This window comes from Sardina pilchardus, chromosome 13 (genome assembly GCF_963854185.1).
Source record: "Sardina pilchardus chromosome 13, fSarPil1.1, whole genome shotgun sequence".
In the NCBI taxonomy this organism is placed as follows: domain Eukaryota; kingdom Metazoa; phylum Chordata; class Actinopteri; order Clupeiformes; family Clupeidae; genus Sardina; species Sardina pilchardus.
The window spans coordinates 15,661,767-15,685,103 of NC_085006.1; the positions used below are offsets into that span (position 1 = coordinate 15,661,767).

Here is a 23,337-nt window from a genome sequence, read left to right on the forward strand (position 1 = left end):
CGCTTGCCTTCGACAGGAAGTCAATTACACTGGAACCGTTTATCCCAAACAGGCCGTCAAGCGTTGAGCACCGTCTCAGGGCCTGATTAACCCCAATATGCCATGCAAAGGGGGTGATTTGGGCATCAAGGGAAAAAAGCCTTCCTGCTTTTTTGGTTAATGTTTAGTTAGGCTTAAGCTGAGCAGCCGAATTTAACGGGAAAGTGACAGTGGGGCTTTATTTGAAACAAGAGAGGACAGAGAGTGTAGGCTGATTTGGCCCATTTCTGCTTTCTTTTTTTTGTAAAAAAAAAGATTTATCTAACTCTCTGTGAGTAATAATCATAGTCTGTGTCTTGCATATCAATAATGAAAGGACAAATCACATTATTAATTTCGGACCCTAGATCTCAAAGCAAGAAAGAGCAGACATTTTAAATGAGGAAGTGATACCTTGGCCAGTATTTAGTCATCCACGCCTAGTGGTACAGGGATGACTGTGGCAAGAAAATCAAATTTTAAAGTTTGTTCTGCATAAAAAAAAACCTTTACTATTTCTGCACTGTAAAACCCAACTTGCTGTTTGAACTTAAATATTTATGTAACCATGCTGCGAAAGAATTTTATGTTAAGACAACAAAGACAATGGAGTTAACTCAAATAAATCTTGCTATTTGACTCAACTCAATTCTAGTTTGTATGACTTGATAGCTTTAGTTGATATAACTTGATACCTTTAGTTGATTTAACTTCAGCACTTGATACCTTTAGTTGATCTAACTTGATAACTTTAGTTGACATAACTTCACCACTTAATATACTTAGTTGACATAACTTGATACCTTTAGTTGATTTAACTTCAGCACTTGGTAGCTTTAGTTGATATAACTTAGCCTTAAGCTACTTAAGCTTTTTTAAGCCACACATCTAATACAATTTAACAATTAATACTGCCCAATATGTTTCTTGTTTTATTGAAGATATAGCTTCATAAACCAAACACTGAGATCCAACTCGAGCTTCTTTAATAGAAACACATGAGTAAATACAATTACTTTTTGGAACAAATACTTATTTTCTATCAGTTACACACCCCATGAAGGCTTGAATTCATGAAGATTGTTTTTGTATCACCGAGCCAATCATTTGATTCAAGAGAGAAGACTCACATTTTTGTCTCAATTAGGAATGCAACAAAAATAAAAATAAATGAATTGAAGGCTTCATTAGGTGTGTAATTGATAGAAAAGAAGGCTGAGCTACTCCTTTAAAACAGTACCAACACATGATGTCATCAAAATGGAACATTTGTATCATCTCACTATGGGCAGATACTCATACTACCATAATACTTCATGTGTTATCTGTTATTTAATGCATCCTATTTAGGCAATCACCAATACTAAAATGTATCTTACATTGTAAGTAATAGAAATTTAAGGCAACATTTTCCATTTTGGTGACCTCTTAAACAAATGTTTTGGCATTAAACAATGTGCAGCCAGTTACAAATAGAGCAATTAACCAAAGAATAAAAAAGGTGCATCAAAAAAGTGCATCACAAACAACAAGATTGATCACATACACACTGTGGATAAAACCCCAGTGTGTGTTACCTTCCCCAAAATAAATCCATACTGTGCGTTTTACTGTCCTTCAAAATGAATACACACGAGTGTGTTACCGTGTCCCCAAAATAAACACACAGTGTGTGTTACTGTGTCCCCCAAATAAATACACACCGTGTGTGTTGCTGTGTTACTCTGTCCCCCAAAGAAATCCATACCATGTGTGTTACGCTGTCCCCCAAATTAACAAACACCGTCTGTTACTGTGTTACTCTGTCCCCCAAATAACAAAACAACAAAAACAACAAGAGAGTCCATTTCTCAATCAAGTTCACATTTTGTTCACATTTGGCCAAAGCTTAAACTCTGCTTTAAGCTTACATGGTTTTCCTCAAGAGTCTGTTTCTCAAGCCATGAACCAACGCAGTGCAATGGCCTCCACCAATGTCCATGAGCACCTTCTGAATGACTTCAAATGTGTACCTTGTATCTTTGGGGTAGTCAATGTTCAATGCGTAGAGCAGACCCATTAGAAGTGCCACAGCTGTTGGAAAATCACTGAGCGACGGAAGGATGATTTCTTCCTCGATGACCACAGCGAAACTAAAAGTATCATTCCCGTCTGCCACCACGAGGATGCCCACGGTCATTCCTCTCGTCATGTCCTCCTCAGCATCTGTGGCCTAAAAAATGGACAAACATGTGATAAAATAAACTTTCATTGATTCTGTTGTTGTGGCCAAAACGGCATTAAGCATGAGACACCAGTGGTTCCTAAACATTCTCCCCGGAACCCAAACTAGTGAAAATAGCTGACCTGCAAGCTCACAACACTTCACAATATTGATATTGAATATTAATAAATAAATAAATAAAAAAGCACAATGTGAGCTATTGAGTACTTAAAAACTTATTTCTAAAGGCAATTATTTAAAAAACAAAACAAACAACACCCAGTGTGAAATGAGCAGTGCTTTCATTAGCCCCCTTCAGATGGTCGAGCCAAAGCCAAGCTATTTGCCAATGCCAATTCCTTTCGCAACTTCAGGTGCGGGTGCTAACTGGTGCTACTTGGGGCTATAGACCCCTAAATTCTGGCCCACCCAAAATGTTAGGCCACTTGGCTCGACGACCTGAAGCCGGCTACTGAGTTAATTTATGTGCCACAGAAGTTATGTGAAGCCTGGACAATGACATTGAGGCCATGCTGGTATGGACATATACACATGTTGGAGCGGTTAGCGCTATAGGGCTATTTAGTCCTGATTGGTCCCAACCCGCTGTTTAGGTCCTAAAATACAGGATATGTACATGTAAGGGTAAATCCATAAGAATGGGGAGGGATGATCTGCATTGACAGAAAATAAAAAATATACCTGAACTTTCTTGTAAAAGTTGGACGCAACATCTTTGAGGTAGTGGGGGAGCCCCATCAGCACGATGGTCCTTCTCCATTGGTTGGAACACTAAAAACAATTGACAATACACAATCAATGGAACAGCTTCAATCAGATAGCATCAGAAGAGAGTATTTAACAGTAAATAAAGTGTGTGTGTGTGTGTGTGTGTGTGTGTGTGTGTGTGTGTGTAAGTGTTAAATACTGTAGCTCTATGTCCCTAATATACCAATTTCATCCAACCAGAGAGAGACACAGATACAGGATAAACAAGGATAAACAAGTGCAATTATAAATCATGAAATAAAGAAAGCTGCAGACAAAATTGGAAAACTATAAATTTGAAACTTATAAAGCGCTTTTTTTCTGGTTGGATGACACCATTGACCCGTGTGAAAATACATTTGCTGTTTATTAAAGAGTTGGAAAGACAGGAACTGGGAGAAGCCTGTTACTGAACCAACACCATGTAGTAATATTTACTATAATAACTTTTGTTTAAACAGAAAAACATAGTGTTTAAAATATCACACAAGCCTACTTACATCACTATCCAGTGTTGTCAACAGCTTCTTCAGCTCCACCACACCAGTCTTGGCTCTGTAGAGATCAATAAACCTCTGCAGATACTTGTCCAGGCCAGCAAAGAAACAGCCTTTCAGGTCAACAGTGGTGAGGCGAGCAAACTCGGCTTCAATCTAGTAGGCATAAAATAAGCAAATAACAAGGGATTCAATAGCACTGATATTTATCATTTTATAGTCTCTTTATAGAGATATTAGCAATTGTTGCTTAAAGGGACACTTCACCGATTAGCATTAAGCTTTGTATCTTTAGAAAATCAGTAATGTTTTTGAATGGTCATGCAATATTCCCTCAGTTTGCCTTGAGATGGGAGAAATACGGATTTCAATGAAACCCATGAATAGAACTTCCTGCTTTCAATGATGTAAAATGATGATTTTTACATAAAATAATAATGATTTTACATAGCCTAATAAGCTATTCTGATCTTCCTCAACTCATTTGAAATAGGGAAGTACTTTACCTGACGTTCAGAGAACAGTGCTGGCCATCTATCTTTGATGACCGTCACAAGTGGCTGGTCCTCAACGATTTCCTTTCTTCGCAAAGAGAATGTGCTGGTCATCATCGCCTTAATTTTCGTCCAATCAACCTTCCTCTTCTTCATTTCTGTGAGCATTGCTGTCCTTTCTTCGTCAAGGGAATGATTCGTTTTTCCTTCCGGGATGTTTGGCATGAAGTTGACTTCTGATTTTCTAGCCTTCTTAAAAGTTCTTTTCCCAGATGTGCTGGATGACCGTGAGTTGATCTTGAGCTCTTGACATCCAGCCTCTTTTAGCTTGTGTCTGAAGTTACCCATTTTACATTTTAAACTAAACCTCCAACAGTACCATCCAGCAACAGACCCTGGTTCCCTCAGACATGGATGTTTTTTGATGAGGGCTTGCGCCACCATATCAATTTCCTCAGGTTCTACGTGGGGGGTAAAGGCATAAATCACTTCTGCTAATTTTTCCAAAATGTCTGATTTCATACCTTTGGAAATATCAAGAAGGGTTCCATCCTTCTGGAAGGCTTCATTTCCCTGCCTTAACCTTAGCTCTGTATCAAATGCAAAGGCAGGAATCTGAAATGACAGAGGCAGCTGGCGACGACGACTTGGGGTGGACTCGACTCGACTGGGGCTCGACTCAGGGGATGTGATTAAGCTTGCAGTGTCCAAAGTTGAGTCTGTATGATAATGTTCTTCTGTAGGAAATTGGAGCTCTTCAAGAGGCTGACTGAACACTTTCAAAGTCACTTTATCTTTAGGGAGATCTGACATGTTACTCAAGTTGCAAAGCTCATTATTGAACATTGGATCTTGAAATTGTACCCTCAAAACTCCTTCCAATCCAAGCTTGTTTTTGAGGATCAAGTGCAGGTCATCAACCGTGTCGGGCATGTTCTCAATGATGACCCTCCGAATGTCCTCTTCGGTTAGGATGACACGGAGCAACATGATGAATCTACAAAGAACAAAACAAATACACATTTTCTGATAAACAAAGCAAAGTCATGATCACATGTCATAGAACCCCAACCAAGTAAGACATTTAACCACATTAGGCCTATACCCCAATATTGGGAACATTCTTTGTAAATTACAGATCCACAAGCTCACTACTGAATGTGTGACACGTTGTAAGCAATTGCATCTGGTATTTTCAGGGAAAAGATTTAGTGCAGATGGGAAAAGGTAAGTAATCAACCAAGTATGGGGGTTTTGCTGTAGGAGAGTGCAATACAAGGCATTGTGTTATCCTGCAAATAAGCCAAAAGAATTACCTCAGTGTAGCAGGAATGCCTTAGGAGAAATCAGGAGTCTGCCTTGAACCATGTAGGCTGACAGGGGGACGTAGTGGTTCAGTTCTGCAGGGTCGACCACAACCAGTTGGGAATCCTCAGCACTGCAAACTTCAAAACATCTGTAGTGGTCCAGATACCAAGCAGAGAAAGGTTGAAGAGCAAAGAATGCCTTGTTGTTTACAATCGCTACGTACAGGACACAGAAAAATAGCACTATATTACCCACATGCTTTCTACTAGGAGGAGGCGACCAGTGTTGAGCATGAACTAGTTCATTATTCTATTAACTTTGACCTGAACTTAAACATATTTTTAACTAAAGGACTTGAACTCACTCCCTGAGTTCATCGGTGTCTAAACGAAACTGTTAATGAACTGAACATGAGCTAGTTCAAAACTGAATTGGTGAAATAAGAACGTGAATTCGTTCATTTTCTTTTGAACGAACTGAACTCAAGTGTGAACTTGCTCAACGCTGCAGGCGACCCTATCGGTTGAGGGCCGAGCGTGTGAAGTGGCTGAAACGCATGTGCCACATGGCGAATAACGGTGTGGACACATATGCACTACATATGTGTCGGAAGGTGTCGCACGTCTTCCCCTCGTTTGTCGTGAGTGGGCGTTTCGTTTGAATTGTCAGTTAGCAGTTCATAAGCAGTTCGTTTTAACTTGTCTAAAGTGTTTCTCACAAATATACACCATTTTAGGCCTGTATTTAACAGCATACGAAAATATTAATAGCCTACACAAACTATGCAAGCCATTTTGAAATATTGTTTTATTTAAACTACTCAATGCAATCTCAAATCCTCACCAGAAACACCAACAGTCAATGTATTTCTCCAAATCCAAGTTTCGTTTATTTTATGGACAACTAGCTGGTCGTGGAAGAGTTCGTTTAAACATGAATTTGACTTGTATACGGAACCAAGTTTCACGGGCACTGTTGTACTACAACGACGAACCTACTACCTCGTGCTTTCATTGGACAGACGGCTCGCGTTCAACGGACTCATTTGCATAGAGCTGGGGATCGGCCAGCTTTTCTGTCGCGCGACAGGTTTTCAAATGCAGCGCTGCCTTCCCGGAATGCTTTGCGGGTCCGTTAAAGTCGCTTGACGTCACCCATAGGGAAATAGCGGGTTGCGACACGACAAAGTGAAGTGCCGGAAAGATCTGGCCGTACCGTAAGAGCCCCGCTATCCCACTCTGAAGTACACCGAGCGTCATGTTTCAGGCCTAGCTAACCGTGTCCTAAAGAAAGCTAACCGCAAGCAAACTAAATAAACGGTCTCCTGCCCTGGGCTTAATGATTTCTCCTTTCAAAATCGTTCGACGAATAATGTCTAGAGCAGCTAACTCGGTCTGCTACGCTGTTAGCTATACTGTGAATTTCAGCCTACGTTTTGCTGTTTCGTTTTCAACGAGCAACACGGACGACAATTTCATCAAGTAAAAAACGTAAAACGTGTGAAGTTTTACTTGCAATTTAACATTTACACTCACCTTGCAAAAATACGATGATGGGTATGGTGGTGTTGTTCCACGAATTTCCATCCATTTCCTTCTGCACCGACCGAATGAACGCGCGCCAGTAAGACACTAAATGATGACGCAAGACGCAAAACGTGTCACACGTGATGCCGCACAAGTTGGCAGTCCACTCAACTTGACATTTTTTGTTAACATAGCATGGCTTTTCATTGAGTGAACTTCCATGTAGTTGAGACGTTTTCAATTGATTATTTTAAGTTAAAACGACTTTTTGCACAAATCTGTGTTGTATTGACAAGGAAATGTTAGTTATGAAAACAAACAAGCAAATTGGGTTTTACAGTGTGAACGTGTTCTACTGTTGTATTTTCAGCCACTCTGGAGATGATTGTAAAACCCCACTTGAATATAACGGCTCCTCTAGGGATATATTTACATGTTGTGGTTGACACAATGGGCCCTTCCTCTCTCGTCCCCCTGCAGTGGCCCACAGGCGTCCGGTGAAAGAGTTATTAATGGAGGAAATGACTCATTCTGCTAAGAGCCCATGGAGGAAACACAACCGGCTAATGTCCTCCACCACCCCTTTATCTCTTCCTATGTTCCCCCCTCTCTCCCTCTCACTCACACTCTCCCTTTCTCTCTCTCTCTCTCTCTCTCTCTCTCTCTCTCTCTCTCTCTCTCTCTCTCTCTCTCTCTCTCTCTCTCTCTCTCTTTCCATTTCTCTTTCGTTCTCTCTTTCCATCTGACATCTGAGCGGACTGTTTGTGTCGACCACTGACATACGCTCATTACGTCTCATCAGGACCTATCTGGTGGGCCGCCAGGGTTTATGGCTAAATGTTCACTTTTCCTCCGCTCGGGGTAATTTCTTTCACTCTGAAGGGGCTGATCAGAAAGGGGGTTGGAGGGGGCCGAGGGGGAGAGCTCGGTTTCACTGCTGGCTCAAATCACGGCACTCTCCGACATTTACCATGTGTCACGCTGTAAAGCTGTCTCTCTCTCACACTGCAGTCTTGCGAGCACTTTTTGGAGCCGACTCCGAAACATAGGGGATGAAGAGCGAGAGGCGTGTTTCATGGCTCTTGGCAGCAGCCATGATGGCCTGTGTAATTATTTTTAAAAGCCCCTAACAAGCATGTAGGTTATTCTAAACCTGAGAGTTTGTTCAGAATGCTGAAAGGTGCATTTTGCTCACATGATGACAGTAATTGATGTGCACACAGCACAATGACCCAGTGAAACTTATATGTTTATGGTTATGTTTATGGTTGTTATAGTAACCGCTTTTCTTCAAACCAAATTCAAATTACATCAATAAATGTTACATTAACGTTGAAACGAACAGTAAAGTCATATGGCCTAAAAAACAGTTATTGGTAAACAATAGAATAGATCAGAATGATATCAATAACATTATACATATTCAAATCATGTCTCTGTAAGGATAACAAGGCAAACAACTAAGTCTTTAAGTTTTTGAGGATCCAAAAACCGTTGCTTGCACGAAAAGGTTAATCATGCCACCAAAATGTCTGACTGTTGACTGTGACCTCTTATAAGGACAATGTAATACACAAACATATTCTTTCAGTTCCACTGAACTCTTACACCTAAAGTAATTTGTCAGATATGACTCACTGCATGCTCTATGATAATATTAATCATCCTGAGTAGTCATGTGGGAATTTTGTGTCATGGATGAGTGTCTTAGCTTGGAGAGAATGATGGCATGTTAACTCTGTATTGATGAAATGAGCTTCCGGTTCATTTCACTGATGGCATTCATATTTATTCAAACCTTGTACACCTCATTTAACACCCTGCAATAACTGAGACATTTTTTGCACTTAGGATGAGGTTGTGGAAAAACATACTGCTGACCCCCCCCCCCCCCCCCCCCCCCCCCCCCCCCCCACCCCCACCACCAAGCAGTTCAGAACCAACACATGGCCCCATTAGTGTCTATGTTTGTATGATTCATTTCAGAAGCACGGGATCATGTAAAAACTATTCTCACGTCTGGCCTTTGGAGGCTTTTTTCAAACCGATGGGAATGGAATGGGTTGGGTTGGGATGAGGGAATGACATGAGAAGACGATGTGTGTGAGTAAAGGCCAAAGAGTCTCCGACCGCTGGAGCGGACTAAACCCCGAGGCAGCAGACACACCTCCCCATGCCGGACCACCTCGCAGGAGCCTGTGGCCGTGTTCCTGTTTCCCTCGGCTGCCATTAAAATTCTCTGGCCCGATTTCTGTTGAGATGGAGCGGGGAGCTCCCCCTGCCACGAGGAATGCGGAGATGTTGAAAGAGAGTCCCTCGGCGGAATGAATGGGTTCGCTGCTGCAGTGCTCGTCTGTTTCATGTCCGTGAGACTGAGTCTGTTGTTTGGGGGGGGGGGGGGGGGCGATGCTGCTCTGCCTGGCTTCTGCCTGGGTGCAGGCTGGCTCCCTCTGTGTGTGCTCCGCTCCGATCAGGTCAGCGCGGCTCGGCAGCAAGATCAGCTTCAAAAGCCAAATAGCAAATTGATCTCGTAATGGCCCATTTGTGATTTGATCCCGCAGTGAGATCCACAGTCATGCTTTCTGAGGTTTTGCATATGTGTGTGTACCCTCGAGAGCTGGCCTGCTTGTGTGTGTGTGTGTGTGTGTGTGTGTGTGTGTGTGTGTGTGTGTGTGTGTGTGTGTGTGTGTGTGTGTGTGTGCGCGCTTGTGTGTGTGTGTGTGTGTGTGTGTGTGAGTGTGTGAGTGTGTGTATGTGTGTGTGTGTGTGTGCTTGTGTATGTGTATACTATTGACTTTTCACACACACACACACACACACACACACACACACACACACACACACACACACACACACACACACACACACACACACACACACACACACACACACACACACACACACACACACACACACATGCACGCAACACAGATAAACACAACTCACAAACTCTATCCCTCATACACAAATTCCCCTATTTGCCAGATACATAATGCTGCAGCTGTTCCTTGAGCAAGGAGTTATCAAAACTATTTTCCCACAGAGCACATGTGCTCCTGAAAATGCTCATTATTCATGATCGGACACAGCTTGTTGGCATGGCATGCCAAGATCACATATGTAGGCAACTGATTGTGTTTGGCCATTTTCCAAGATGAAAATAAACATAAAAATTGATGTTTACCCATAAAAGGCAATGTGAAACAAATAATGTATTGTTTATGTAAAACTCAGTCTTTTTCATTCTGATTCAAATCTGAATGTTCAAGGTTTGCATTTTACATTTATTTTACATTTACCTAAGAAGGCTAATTTTCAATCAATAGTCCTCTGGATTAGTCACTCTGAAGTCTCAAAACGATATCAGTTTTCAAGCATTTAATCCTTCCTAAATTCATCATAGTAGTAGAAAAATAGTCAAACTAATCCACACAGGCCACTGTGCACAGTTAGTGCAGCGTTCTGTAATGCACTGCCTGCAACTTGACTTGCCTGTAGTAGGCTACGTTTCTTTCCTGGCGTAGCGTAGCTTACTCTACGCACTGTACGTTGTGTCCACGGTAACCACGTAAGCTTCGCCAATGTTTCTTCAATCTCAGAGCAAACGCTGCAGCTTGTAGAGAAACGAGCTCAACCCCTATTAACTTTATTCTGTCGATATGAACCCCTCTTCGTAAAATGTGTTTTTCCGTACCATCGTTGTGCACACCTCACACCAGAGTGTTGATTAAGTTTTGCTAGATCTCCGATATAACATGGTGAGTGACGTTGGATACAACAACTTGCAAGCTAACTTAGCAAGTTAGCTAAAGGGATAACTGACGTTTAGCTCGCTACTAAAGTCGGATACTTACTAGGATGATATACTGTGAAATAATACAATGCAGTTAAACATTTTAGTTGCCTCTCTTTATCTGAAAGGTGCAATGAATATTTCAGTACACTCACATCGCAGACACGCGTAGCTAAAATGTTGTGAACTAACGTTAGCTTAGCCAGCTAGCTAATGTCACCCTAACAAGTTTATCCTATGATGTTGTGTGTTTGCTGAGAAGCCTCGTTCATATGTATTAAACTTGTGTTAGATATGGCACTGTCACATTAACAACGACTTAGGTATAAGCAAATTATTAGTAAATTCTAGCTAGAACCACCACTGTGAAGATAAACAAATAACGGTGCTTCATACCTGCTACCATTTAGTTATGGCATGACACATGAAATGTTTCAATAGGGTGCTAACGTTACATCCTAACTTCAGTCAGTAGTCACATTTTGTTGGAGTGAAACCATTACGTGTTTGCTATTTATTTATTGTGTTGTTATTAGGTGTGAAAGATGCCTAACGACGCAGAGGACATTCGCAAAAGATTCATCCTCACTACAACTGCGAACTACTTTGGATTGAAGCCCTCATCCGATCTGTCAGACGGTCGGGAGCTCAACAATTTCTTAGATGATGGCAATGAGTTTGTTTTAGCAATAATCAAAAATGGAAAAGACTTGCAACTGTCAAATAGAGTAAGTCCATGAACACAATGTCCTCTCTGCAGGCCTTGCATAACATGAATGTTGCTGATGTTGTGTGTGTCATATGTGCTGATGTTCATTTGATCTATTGTAGATTGAATCCGGTGACAGCAACGAGAAAGTTCTGGTATTCTTCAAGCTACGTCCTTCTGTGATCACGGAGGAAAACCTGCACCATAATGTGCTTGTGTCCTCCATGTTAGAGTCCCCTATCAGCACACTGTATCAAGCAGTGCGACAGGTGTTTGCGCCAGTGCTTCTCAAGGTATGTGCAGCCCAGGTTAAATGCGGTTCACCACAAAGCACAAACTGGTAAATTATCATCAGCAAGTGACGAAACTCGTTCTGAGCTCTGAATATAAAGAAGGTTCCATTGAACTCTCTCTCTCTCTCTCTCTCTCTCTCTCTCTCTTTGAAGGATGAGAAGTGGAGCAAATCATTTGATCCCAAACTTCAAAGTCTCCTGAGTGACCTTGAGTCAGGCTTGGGCTCTGTGGTCAGGCAGTCGAACCCAGAGAACTCTGGGAAACAGAGTACAAAAGAGGAAGATGTTCTGGGTAGGTGCTGGAAATTCCTGACATTTTCATCTTTGTTTGTTGTTGGGTTGCTGGGTTGGCTGAGTGTCTGTTTATGGGTTGGCTGAGTTCAAATATGGTCATCATGCTTTACGCCACAGGTATCCTGACCCCTGGTGATGAGTTCCAATACTGGGCTGACGTCGCTCAGTCAGCAGAGAGGGCGAGCGCCCGTGATCGAGCAGCTCATTTCGTAGAGCTCTTCAAACCCATTGAAAAGGTATATAAACCTATAAGCATTTCTGGTCCATCACCATGCGGTACCTTTTTTGCATACTCACCTGTAATATTATAATGGCTTCAACTGTATTACTGGCAGACCACATACTTCCTTGTTCTGTGGAATGTTTTTGTTTTGTTGTGGCGACAGGACTACAATAACCTTGACAGCGTGGCACTACCAGACACAATGGAGCTGGTGGACCTGACCCGAGACACAGTGGATGACGTTTGGAAGCAGGGCGATCATGCGCCTTACCCTGAGACTCGCATGCAGAGGCTCATGGATGTCATAGGTACAGTTAGGTTTCATTCTGACCTGTGATATCACTGGCCTTGTGAGTCAACATGGGCTACATTCCTGTTGCACTTTGTGGAAATCCTTCTGTTAAAGGGGAAACCCAGTGTTAAATGGGTTTTAAATATGTTAAGTATGACCATAAGCTAGAGTCATACATGGACGAGTTATGTCGACGAAGATACTGGAAGAGATTATGAGACATGCACGGTTGCTACTGCCTGATAGCACTATGGAAGAATTGCTAAAAACTGGCTCAAATTCAGAATGATTTGGGTCTGGATAGGGTCACCCCTCGTCCATGACTAGCTTATGGTCATACTTAACATATCAAAAACCCAGTAAACATCGGATTTCCCTCTTAATAATGCCCTGTTTATATATTGTTTGATATTGTTATCTTGCTCAGAGGTTTTGAAGAATAACCAGGACCTTAGATAAGCACAGTAGCAGTTGCATACCCCTAAACATTTAGTTGTGCCTAACACATCTTGCCATTGTGGGTTGAGCTACATTCATCTAAGGTGGAGTTACTGGATCATATGCACTGGACCTGTAGCGTGGTGCGTAGATATCTCTGTGTGTACCCGTAGGTGGCGCTCTGGGCAGGTACGTCCAGAGGAAGCTGAGCTCTCTGAAGCTGTGGGAGGACTCCTTCCTGTCCGTGAGGGAGAGCGTGAGAGCGGGCATGGCCGTGTGTGAGCAGTGGGCCAGCGCCTGTGAGCACCTGACTGGACACGTGTGGAAGCGCTACTCGCCCCACCCCTGGAAGGAGGACAAACACCGGCCCCAGAGCCTCAGCTGCCTCGCTCGTCGGCTGGAGGAGGTGAGTGGCACCTGTCAATCACTGTGTTATTATCGCGTTGGGTGTGTAATTAGATATGGGAAATATGTCCAGCAGAGGAAAAAGACAGCGGTGTTTGTTAGAAACGCCTTTTATGTGAGAGAGCTATGTGCTCATGTTATCTGGTTATTTATTAGGCCCATTAGGTCATTCTGGGGCTATAAAAGCCAATTCATGACACACCCATGATCTGATATGAACATACCCATGATCTGATATGAACACACCCATGATCTGATATGAACATACCCATGATCTGGTCTGAACCCTGTAGGTGGTGATGATCCGAACAGTTCACGAGAAGCTTCTGCGCCTCTTGCCAGCGGGGAATCAGCAGGCTGTGTCTGCCTCCCGCGTCTTTGAGCCCTTCTCTGGCCTCAACCCACTGCACTACAACCCTTACACCGAGGTGTGTCACCTGGCGTGCCCGTTTACCTGTGTGAAATGAGAACACCTTTAGTATGATAAAGTGATAAAGGAGTGTGAAACGTGACTTGTTTCCTGTGCCTGCAGCCCCTGTGGACAGCAGCTGTTGCCCAGTTTGAGAGGGCCATCGCCCCTGCCGAGCACGAGATAGCCAGCAAACTGAAGGCCTGCCTCGGTGATGTACAAGACAGTCCCCAACAGGTGCGACACTCTCTCTCACAGCACAGGCAGTGTAACCTGAGGCTTTCAGCGTCGCTGAAGTGCACACAAATAACTGTAAACAGAGTAAATGCAAAGCCAAGGTAAAACACTATTTGCATTCTGTAACAGATGCAGGTGAGGGAGTTCATATGTCAGGTGCTTTGAACACAAAGAGATGCCTTGTCAGATGACTGTTTTGCGAATTGTGCTGAATGAATTACATGAGACTTTAAAATGAGGAAATGTTGTTACACTGTGTATCAATGACTTGTTTTTTTGGGGGCGTTTCAGCTACTTCAGGCCTTCCAGAAGCACAAAGAGCTCATCAAGAGGCCTGCCATCAGTAAAGAGCTGCTGTCCGAGAGAGAGACCCTCCTGGCCAAACTACTGGACTATGTCAAAGGTGAGTATTTATCAATGACTGGTATTTATGAAGTGCATGCAGTAATATTGACATTGCAACAAAAAAACATTTCTGAGAAAACACAATGCTATGGTAATATAAAAGACTACATTCAAATAAATATCTTGCATGAATCAATGCATTACAATGCCACATTGGCCTTCTGAGTACCAGGTACAGTGAGAACCTGGTGTAGTTGTTCCACACAAATGCTCTACTAGGGGAGAGAGCCTTACGGGATTTGAATAGTGAACTGCTGTGTCTTCCCTCAGGCTTGCGCACTGACTTTGAGAGCCGTTGTCATGGTGCTCCAGGGGAGAAGTCAGGCCCTCTCGCTGGAAGGAACCTTCCGGAAGTCGTGAACAACATAGTGTGGGTTCGGCAGCTTGTGCTCAAGGTACGTTCCCTCAGTGATGGTGATACTTTCACAAGTGATTTTGAAATGGTCAAAATGAATAGAAATGACCACTGCTGCTCCCTAGGTATTTGTGGGGAGGTCAGATTCACAAGAACGGAAATAAAAGTGGATTTTTAAAGATGAATGTCAAATGATCATCAGTCTCTCTCAACTGGCCCCTCATGCTACACTGAGCGTCTGTAAGAATCTATCAGTGATGGAGGCACTGAATGGAACAGTTGCCATAAAACAGCAGCATGATTTGATCTGATGTGAAAAATGCAGTGATTATTTCAGTGATGATTGTTCTTCACAACTTACTGTATGTTATGGTTATGGTTATAGTTATTTAGCAGACACCTTTGTCCAAAGCGTATGTGAATCTTAAAGCCTGTATGCATGGCTGAGGGCAGTGCTTGTAGTCAGTGATGGTGTTGGTGTCTCTCTGGCTGTGGTTCTGGTTCAGGTGGAGGACTGCATTAAGATCTCAGAGGCCCTCCTCTCGGACCTGTCGGGGTACCGCTCCTTCGTCCGCTTCTCCGACGACCTGCAGGAGCAGCTGCGGACTTATGAGCAGGACCAGTTTGAGGACTGGTCCAGAGACATCCTGTCCAGTCTCTCTGACCCAAAGTCTGGAATTAGGTAATCAAATGAGTTAGAATAGGCCTAATTACTTTTGTCTTGCATTGTATTTTCAAGAGATGATCCAGTTATTTTGGTTGTGTTCATATGTTTACAGTATATTTTGATTTGGTTAGGTTCTAGGTTTTCGGAATGTTCAAAAACAAAGATATTAATTTTTTTTTTTTTTCATGAGTATGCTATCCTTTTTCCAAAGGCCAGTAGCAAACACTGAATAAGCACAAATGACCTGATTCTTCTGGCAGGCACCTAACCAGTTGACCGTTGCTCTGAGACTAAACTCACATCAGTTGATGTTAATCTGAGCTGAATTTGACATCCCTGGGCGGGTGACCAACTTTGTCACATACAATTTGTCAACTGTGTGACAAATGGTGACAGCTTTTACCCCGACAACCAACAACAGAAAAGATTGCAAGTGATATTTTTTGCCTGTATATTATTTCCATGAGTTGCTCGCTAATTAGTGTCTGTGTGCACAGCCTGCAGGCCAGTAACCGTGTGATGGAGCTGGACCACCTGGACGGGAAGCTGAAGATCCAGTACTCGGACCGACTGGTCACACTGCTGCGAGAGGTCCGGCAGCTGACCGCTCTGGGCTTCCCCATCCCAGCCAAGATCCTGCAGGCCGCCAACACCGCAGACAAGTTCTACAGACAGGCCATCATTCTCAAGCAGGCAAGTCATGCAGTGTTCTTTTCCCTGCCCCTTAAAGGCAGAGAAACATGTAGACACTAGCATTCTGTAGAAAAAGCTTATTGTTTGTGTTGCTCTTGAAAAAAACTCAAATGCTATTTTTAAAGAAATATGTCTTGTAATTATGGAACCAATCACTGATTATTTTAGTTCTGGATGTTCAAATCTCCATTGAAGTGACACCAAAAGGTCCATTCATGGAAAGAAATTCTCCGATGCATTTTTATACAAACACATACTCATTTCATTCACTCAGTGTCTGTCTAGGCAAAGCACACTTTCTCATCTTCAGAGATTTCATTTCATTCATTCATTCACATCTACTTTCTGCTCTGGACTGAAATCGAATTACCACACGTGTTTAAGAGTCGTAGTGTGATGTTCCCACCAAAAGACCAGGTGCACCTGACGTAAACAGAGACAGAAACGAGGAACTAGGAAATGTCAAAATAGCTGCAAGCCTTAAAATATGCACACATACAATGAATATATCTTTACCTGTGAATGAAAGTGAAATGCTGAACTTACTATGTGTTACGAATCATTCACTAAAAAGTGTTCTTGACTGTACTTTCACTTGCTAGTCAAATCCATATGTGTATGATCATGAGTCATTCATGGAAGTTTCTTGTCAGTATTACTAGACACCAGTGTTACTATACACAGTCAATGACAACCCAGTATTTGGATTGTACACTGCCTCAGTGGTTGATATTACATTACATTACATTACATTACATTTGACTGACACTTTTTAACCAAAGCGACTTACAACATGATAAAACATTTAAGCTTTTAAGAGCACTTCTAACAACAAATTTAAAAAAAAAACACAACAAGTGCATCAATGAGTGTAATAAGTGCATCAATGAGTGCAATAGTCTGTAGTAGTGCTATGAGAGGAGATGTTCTCTTTCAGACAAAGATGTCCGCAGACGTGATGTGATTTGATGGTTGAAGCGTAATGGTGATGAACTAATAGTCTGTCTGTTTGTCCAGGTGGCTCATTTCTATAACACCATTGACCAGCAGATGATCCCCTCCCAGAAGCCCATGATGCTCGGCTATGCCCTTGCCTTTGAGCAAGTCATCAAAGTGAGGCCCACCACATTTGAGTGGCATGCAAAAACACGCCCAAACATTTCAGTTGTTAACTAGACCTCTGAAGTTCGCCGACAAAAAAAGCTACCATCTTTGGCCATATAAGGGGATCTGGTATATTGAGATTCTTCCTATGGGAAAATAACATGGAGATTTTGACTTATTGCACCTGTTAAACTCTCGCGGGAATTTGGAATTGCAGACGTTTTGCTCTTTTGCCCTCTGCCTTCTAGTGGATACTGTGGTCTTTGGGATGTTAAGACGGCACACTTTTGGTCACAATTTTGCTACCCCAGAGCTAACTTGCAATACAATTTGCCATAGATTAGTTTCAATTAGCACCAGGATCTCCTTATATGGGCAAAGATGGCAGCTTTGGTTCCTTTTTGTAGGCGAACTTCCGCAGTCTAGTAGATGAACATGGAATAAGATTTGATAGTATTAGTTGTTGTTCAGATAATTATCTACAGTGGAAGGCCTGTCTGGGTTATTTTGTTTGGTTCTAGTGTATGCTCAGGCTTGTGAGGCCTTTTGTTCATCTTCTTTTTTTTTTTACCACAATAGCAAAATCCGAGATCCAATTCCCGGGAATCTGCAGGGAAGCTTCAAATCACCTGGGACAATCCTAAAGAGCTGGAAGTGTACATCGGGAAGCTGCAGACGGCAGCCGAACGGCTCTCTACAGAAAACCGCAGGCTGAGAAAGTGGCACACCGATTTCACAGAGAAGGTTCTTGCTTACTTACTTACTTACTTATTCATTTGGCTGACACTAATATCCAAAGCAACTACTTGTGTCCATTATTACTAGGACCAGTGTCCCCAGAGTAACTCAAGGTTAAGTAATTTGCCCAAGGGCACAATGGTGGCAGCCAGGCATTGAACCTATAACTCCCAAAGGGGCCCAAACAAACCGTAATAACCGTTTGTTACTGTAATTGTTTGCCACCACAACATTCAGTTGGAAACTTTGTGCTATTTTTAGTCGAGAACATGAAATTGCTATATTTTGTTGAGATGAACATGAAACTCGCATTACTAAAACAACTAAAGGGAACTTGGGATTTCCATACTACAATAGCAACTTTTTGATGGCAGTTTTGACAGTCGGTAATCATCTGGTTACTTTTCGCTTGTCCGTCAGGTGGTGACCCTGATGAATGTGGACCTGCTGAGGCTACAGCAGCGCTGGAAGGATGGACTGCAGGAGCTGAGGACTGGATTCGCCACTCTGGAGGCCCAGGTCTGGCTGGAGCAGGGGGGCAGAGCAGCTGTTTTTATTTTTCTCCATAGAGACGACTTGGTCATTCCCTATAGTTCCTGCACATTACTTTTGCACAGAAACCTGCTGGATAGTTATGGCCTTACCCAAACCCATGTTGCTCTGAGTAAACAGAAAAAGAGAGAGTATAGAGCACATGACAGAAGCCAAACCTCTGGTCAGGCTGCTGCACATGTTGTCCCCATGTCTGGCTCCAGTTGTTGATGGTCAGGCTCTCCCAAAGTTCAAAGTGTGATGAAGTGCCCAGGTCCAGTTGGTGCTGAGGGTCGTTGGTTCCTCCTTTGTCTCCCTCAGGGCTTCAGGTCAGGTGATATGAAGGCCTGGCGTCAGCACTGGAATCACCAGCTCTACAAGGCCTTAGAACACCAGTACCAGGTGGGCCTGGAGGCCCTCAACAAGAACCTGCCCGAGATCTGCATTGATCTCACCTTCAAGTAAGAACTGTTATGTGATATCTCACAGCGTGCGATATATATATATCTCCATACATCTTTTATGAAGTTGCGGTAATTCCATGGTTGTGCACAGCAAAACAAAGATAAAAGATACAAACAACCTTCTTCAGTATATTAAATGTTATTTCTTTAGTGTCTCATTTCAGTTCATTACTTGGCCAAAAGTGTGTTTTAGTGTTTGACAATGCAAGTGTCATAGCACACCTCACAGCACATAAGAGGGGTGTTGTAGCCTTCTGGACTAAGACGTTTTTGTCCACTCACTGTCCAGTCCTAACCTAACCGGTGTCCCCCTCTCTGTGTGTGTGTGTGTGTGTGTGTGTGTGTGTCAGGCAGGGCCGGCTCCAGTTCAGGCCCCCGTTTGAGGAGGTGCGGGCCAAGTACTTCCGCGAGATGAAGCGCTTCATCTCCATCCCCAACCAGTTCAAGGGCGTGAGCGAGGCGGGCGAGGAGCCCATCTTCGGCGTCATGATCGACCGCAACGCCAGCGGCTTCCTCACCATCTTCGGCAAGGCCGAGGACCTCTTCAGCCGCCTGCTCCAAGTGCAGGACAAGTTCACGGTCAGTCTCCTTATCTCGCGCGGCCCGCTCACCCCTGTAGAAAGCTCTTTCATACAGTCTGAATTCTTGTAGCTGTTATTATCTGTGCCTGGGCCAACTAGCATTATGTAGTATTAACTGGCTTCCTGTCTAGACATGTGTACGTTTGTGTTGTGTTCCCCTTTTACCAGTTTGTGTCGTAGTATTACCAGCAGTGGCCCATGACCTTTGGTATCACTGCCGGTAATGGAGACGCGTAAATGACAGACATTATGGTATCAGTTTTGCAGCCAGCTGTGATGCAGAGGATGTGATAATGTGTCTGATCCCTTGCTATCGCCTACACTCTGCTGGACATTGGGCAGCACTGCATCTACTCGGGACTAAAACACGCCCCAATGGTCAAGTTATGGTTTCAATGACCTGCCATGTGTGCTGCTAGTCAGTGACTGTGTTGTAGGGTAAAGCATATGAGTGTGTCTGAAACTCCCTCATGCGAGAGTTCCCTCTTTGGCTGCAGGCAAACTCAGCGAACTGTTTGAAGTGACGCATAGGTCTCTCACTTTCTTTTCATCAGGGGAGACCCCCGCTTGTCCCCCCGCACATAAAACACTTCTGCTTTCCGTCTCCCACGCAGTATCAGGGTGCGCTCGACCACAGCTTCTGCTTCCAGGCAGAATCATAAGGCACCGACTCATGAATAAAGTATCAACTCTAGAGTCTGGCAGAAACAGGAAACAAGCGTGGCCCAACGAAACAAAACATGATGGACTCCTCCTGGTCTATGGGAGAGGACCTGGCACCCTGATGCCCAGCTGCAGTTTCCCTCTGTGATGTTGATGTGTATGTGTGTGTGTGCGTGTGTGTGTGTGTGTGTGTATGTTTGTTTGTGTATGTTTGTGTGTGGTTTGTCTGCAGGACTGGGTGGTGTTGGGTCAGATAGATATGGAGGCCCTGGTGGTGAAGCACCTGCATTGTGTCCAAGACTGGGAGAGGAACTTCAAAGCCCTGAAGGCCAAAGGGAAAGAGTCCGAGCGCTTGCCAAGGTAGTCACAACCATGTTCATGTGTGGAATACACTTACATAATGACCTCAGTGTACAACAGTGAGGCTAATGGTCAATTTCACACATAGTCATATAATACAGTTGTTATTAATCAAGCACCATTCTGCATTCATAATCTAAGTGCTTGATTTTATACACCTGTGGAAAGGGACCTAATGAATCTCATGAGCACAGGACTTCTAGAATTGTTATACCTGATTTGCCAAAGCCAAAGCCAAAATATATATAAATAAACATAATATATCATGTTATAGTGCATTATATTGTGGTTATCTGCTTGTTCAGGGTTTCTCAATCTGGCGCTTGTGGGCCCCAAAGTTTTGAGTTGTCCATATGGCACCTGAGTCACCTACTGCATTCAGAGGTGGACATCCCGGGTTGGAAAGTGAAAGTCCTGCCAAGTATTTGATCCAACCATTTAGTAAACCAGCTAATCCTAATTAGCAGCCAGGCAGATCAGAAAATGAGTGATATCACCTGTGTTAAGTGCACAGGTAGAAAAAATAATATGGCAGGACTTTTACTTTCTGGACCCTGGGATGTCCACCTCTGACAGCAGGCAATGTTGTTTTGCCCAGACAGTATATATTTACACTTCCACTAGACCTAGCTTGGTTTCTGGCCCTACTGTAAGGTGTTCTAGTGGCAGCCTTGCCTGCTCCTGAGTCCTCCTCCTCCCTGGTAGTGGCCCATTGATGCAGCAGCTGTAGTGTAATGGTCTGGCAGCTGTCTTGTTAGCCGCTGGAGTGACACCCCTCCACCTCCACGCACCGTGGGTCAGGGCTCCGTGGGCGTAGGCGTGTGGGCGGAGGAGGAACAGCCCGTCTCCTTAGGGCTTCTCCCTCGGCTTCTCTCTCTCTCTCTCTCTCCCTCTGTCTCTCCCTCTCTCTCTCCCTCTCTCTGTCTCTCACAGAGACCATCTGTCACAGTGGTCCTGCCCGTCAAGAGCTCAATAACCCTTAAATCAAACACAGACACATCGGCTTCCGTGCACCTGATGGCAAAACACACACACACAGACACACACACACACACACACACACACACACACACACACACACACACACACACACACACACACACACACACAGTGCACAGTTCTCCGCAGTAAACCTGTCAGCCTCTGTTTGTATTGATTTGGGGGATTTCTCTGGAAGGTTCTCTAATGAGGTGTCCAGGCCTGCTCTATGTGTTGTACCATGTTGACCTCTTGTCTAATGCCTTTGCATTGCTCCTGTCACGACCATGCAGCATGGAGAAGGTGGACTGCGTCACCGTCAACTGTGAACCAGTCAAGGCAGCCATCGATGACCTGATCCAGAGGCTGTTTGACACCCTCTTGGCGTCTCTGAGGAAGTCCATACAAGGTAACCCAGAAAGGCTGTTATAAAGGCTGGCTCAGTCATGTCTTTAGCCATGACCACTAGACCAAAACACTTGCCCAGTCCACACCGAGTGCAGCTGCATGTAAACAAGCAATCAGAATTCACTCTGATTAAATTCTTCACTCCCATTAAATTGGATTGAACTCCAATTTGAAGAAGTCGGAGAAGATAACCTGCAGTAAATTTGATTAAATCTGTCATGTAACTAAATACTGTGATTACAGTCATACTCTGAAACGTCAAAAGACGTTTACTAGCACCGTCTTTTGCAACTTGGACACTTATTTCATACACAGAATGTAGCTCAAAGTGCTTTGCATTTGGAGCACTTAACACAATAATAGAGAAAAAAAAGTAGTGCAAACAAACAAACAAACAAACAAAACAATAAATAAAACATCAGAGATTTATAATTAAGTAAAGATGAAAATTCACAGCATGTTAAGGAGATAGATACAGCAACATAGTGCAGTGAAAATAGGAAGACCCTGTACATAGCAGCAGTCGAATGTAAAACAATGTGAAGAAATAGACCATAAGATAAATGAACGGATAAAATCATAGGAGAACTTTTAGTGCACTAGTCTATCTTCTCTGTTATTGCTCTCTCTGATCTGCTGGTCCATTCCTGCAGGTCACACTCAGAACATTGAGACGTTTGTAGCCCAGGCCATGGAGACCCTGTCCGAGCGTCCAGAGAACATCGAGGAGATCGGAGAGGCCAACATCAAACACGGCGAATTGCAGGCCAAGAAACCAGAGGTGTGGATTATGGTGCAATTTCTTCACATAGCCTGTGTCAGAGTTGGAGCATTGTATATGTGACCCTGTAAAGCGGAACCAGTTGTTTCAGTAAAATTTACTAAATTAAGTTATTGTGCTCACGTAAACGGCCATAAACTAAGCTTTCCAACCATATGTATATCAAGGGTACTACACAAAGTATCGCTAAGATAACCGCATCCAAAGTTGACATGGTTCTCCTGTCACGATATGCCAGAAGAGGAGAAATCACCTTTTTAAGCGGCGCGTGCACAACGGGAATGACAGCAAATGTGTTGAATCCTGCCGGGTTTAACAGTCAAAACGTATGTTTTTCCGTGAAATGCGTTCACGATATGAAACTGTAGACTGTATACAGTCAAATTATGCGAAAATGTGACATTCAACATTTTAACCCGGAAGTTTGTTATTGTTGATTTTCTCAAAATAACGTTGTGCACAAAACGACTGATTTCGCTTTGAATGGTCACATGTGTATTTTGCTAAAGAGCGTTTACATTTGTTTTGTTGATTTTTCTGAATTGCACTTATGTCTTCTCAGTGTTAATATTTCTGCATGTTGAATTGAAATATTGTAATCAATGCTGTAGATCAGATTCCTCATACGTTTGTTGTTTGTTTGTTTGTGTGTGTGTGTGTGTGTGTGTGTGTGTGTCTGTGTCTGTGTCTGTGTCTGTGTCT

The 23,337-nt window shown here is 43.3% G+C and overlaps 2 protein-coding genes and 1 long non-coding RNA gene across 3 annotated transcripts in view; 2 read left to right on the forward strand and 1 right to left on the reverse strand.

Annotated features, from left to right (window-relative positions):
- Positions 1 to 999: 999 nt before the first annotated feature.
- On the reverse strand, positions 1,000 to 6,898 carry LOC134099738 (uncharacterized). The gene is made up of 6 exons (XM_062552724.1): positions 6,824 to 6,898; positions 5,297 to 5,436; positions 3,993 to 4,977; positions 3,490 to 3,642; positions 2,924 to 3,013; positions 1,000 to 2,230 (listed from the first exon to the last, which is right to left on the reverse strand). Exons 3-6 carry the CDS (start codon positions 4,968 to 4,970, stop codon positions 1,925 to 1,927), a joined length of 1,527 nt encoding a protein of 508 aa, XP_062408708.1. The 5' UTR covers positions 4,971 to 4,977; positions 5,297 to 5,436; positions 6,824 to 6,898; the 3' UTR covers positions 1,000 to 1,924.
- A 4,261-nt stretch (positions 6,899 to 11,159) lies between these two features.
- Positions 11,160 to 11,867, forward strand: LOC134099629 (uncharacterized). The gene is made up of 3 exons (XR_009941141.1): positions 11,160 to 11,335; positions 11,439 to 11,609; positions 11,763 to 11,867. It is a non-coding gene; the product is annotated as an uncharacterized LOC134099629 (long non-coding RNA).
- A 128-nt stretch (positions 11,868 to 11,995) lies between these two features.
- The window catches only part of dync2h1 (dynein cytoplasmic 2 heavy chain 1), a 135,490-nt gene continuing 124,148 nt past the window's right edge, over positions 11,996 to 23,337 (forward strand). The window contains exons 1-17 of the mRNA XM_062551939.1: positions 11,996 to 12,139; positions 12,290 to 12,434; positions 13,030 to 13,262; positions 13,555 to 13,689; positions 13,794 to 13,907; positions 14,199 to 14,310; positions 14,583 to 14,707; positions 15,174 to 15,349; positions 15,832 to 16,027; positions 17,045 to 17,140; positions 17,711 to 17,875; positions 18,290 to 18,388; positions 18,722 to 18,861; positions 19,215 to 19,443; positions 20,341 to 20,468; positions 21,740 to 21,855; positions 22,508 to 22,635. Coding sequence (XP_062407923.1) covers positions 11,996 to 12,139; positions 12,290 to 12,434; positions 13,030 to 13,262; positions 13,555 to 13,689; positions 13,794 to 13,907; positions 14,199 to 14,310; positions 14,583 to 14,707; positions 15,174 to 15,349; positions 15,832 to 16,027; positions 17,045 to 17,140; positions 17,711 to 17,875; positions 18,290 to 18,388; positions 18,722 to 18,861; positions 19,215 to 19,443; positions 20,341 to 20,468; positions 21,740 to 21,855; positions 22,508 to 22,635 — 2,481 coding nt within the window. The remainder of the gene's footprint in view (positions 12,140 to 12,289; positions 12,435 to 13,029; positions 13,263 to 13,554; positions 13,690 to 13,793; positions 13,908 to 14,198; positions 14,311 to 14,582; positions 14,708 to 15,173; positions 15,350 to 15,831; positions 16,028 to 17,044; positions 17,141 to 17,710; positions 17,876 to 18,289; positions 18,389 to 18,721; positions 18,862 to 19,214; positions 19,444 to 20,340; positions 20,469 to 21,739; positions 21,856 to 22,507; positions 22,636 to 23,337) is intronic.

Coding starts and splice junctions, on each gene's coding strand:
- LOC134099738 (XM_062552724.1), bottom strand. CDS start 4,970: ATGTTGCTCCGTGTCATCCTAACCGAAGAGGACATTCGGAGGGTCATC. Junction 3,014..3,489: donor TGACAACACTGGATAGTGAT/GTAAGTAGGCTT, acceptor AATTGTTTTTAG/TGTTCCAACCAATGGAGAAG. Junction 2,231..2,923: donor ACTTTTACAAGAAAGTTCAG/GTATATTTTTTA, acceptor TCCATTTTTTAG/GCCACAGATGCTGAGGAGGA.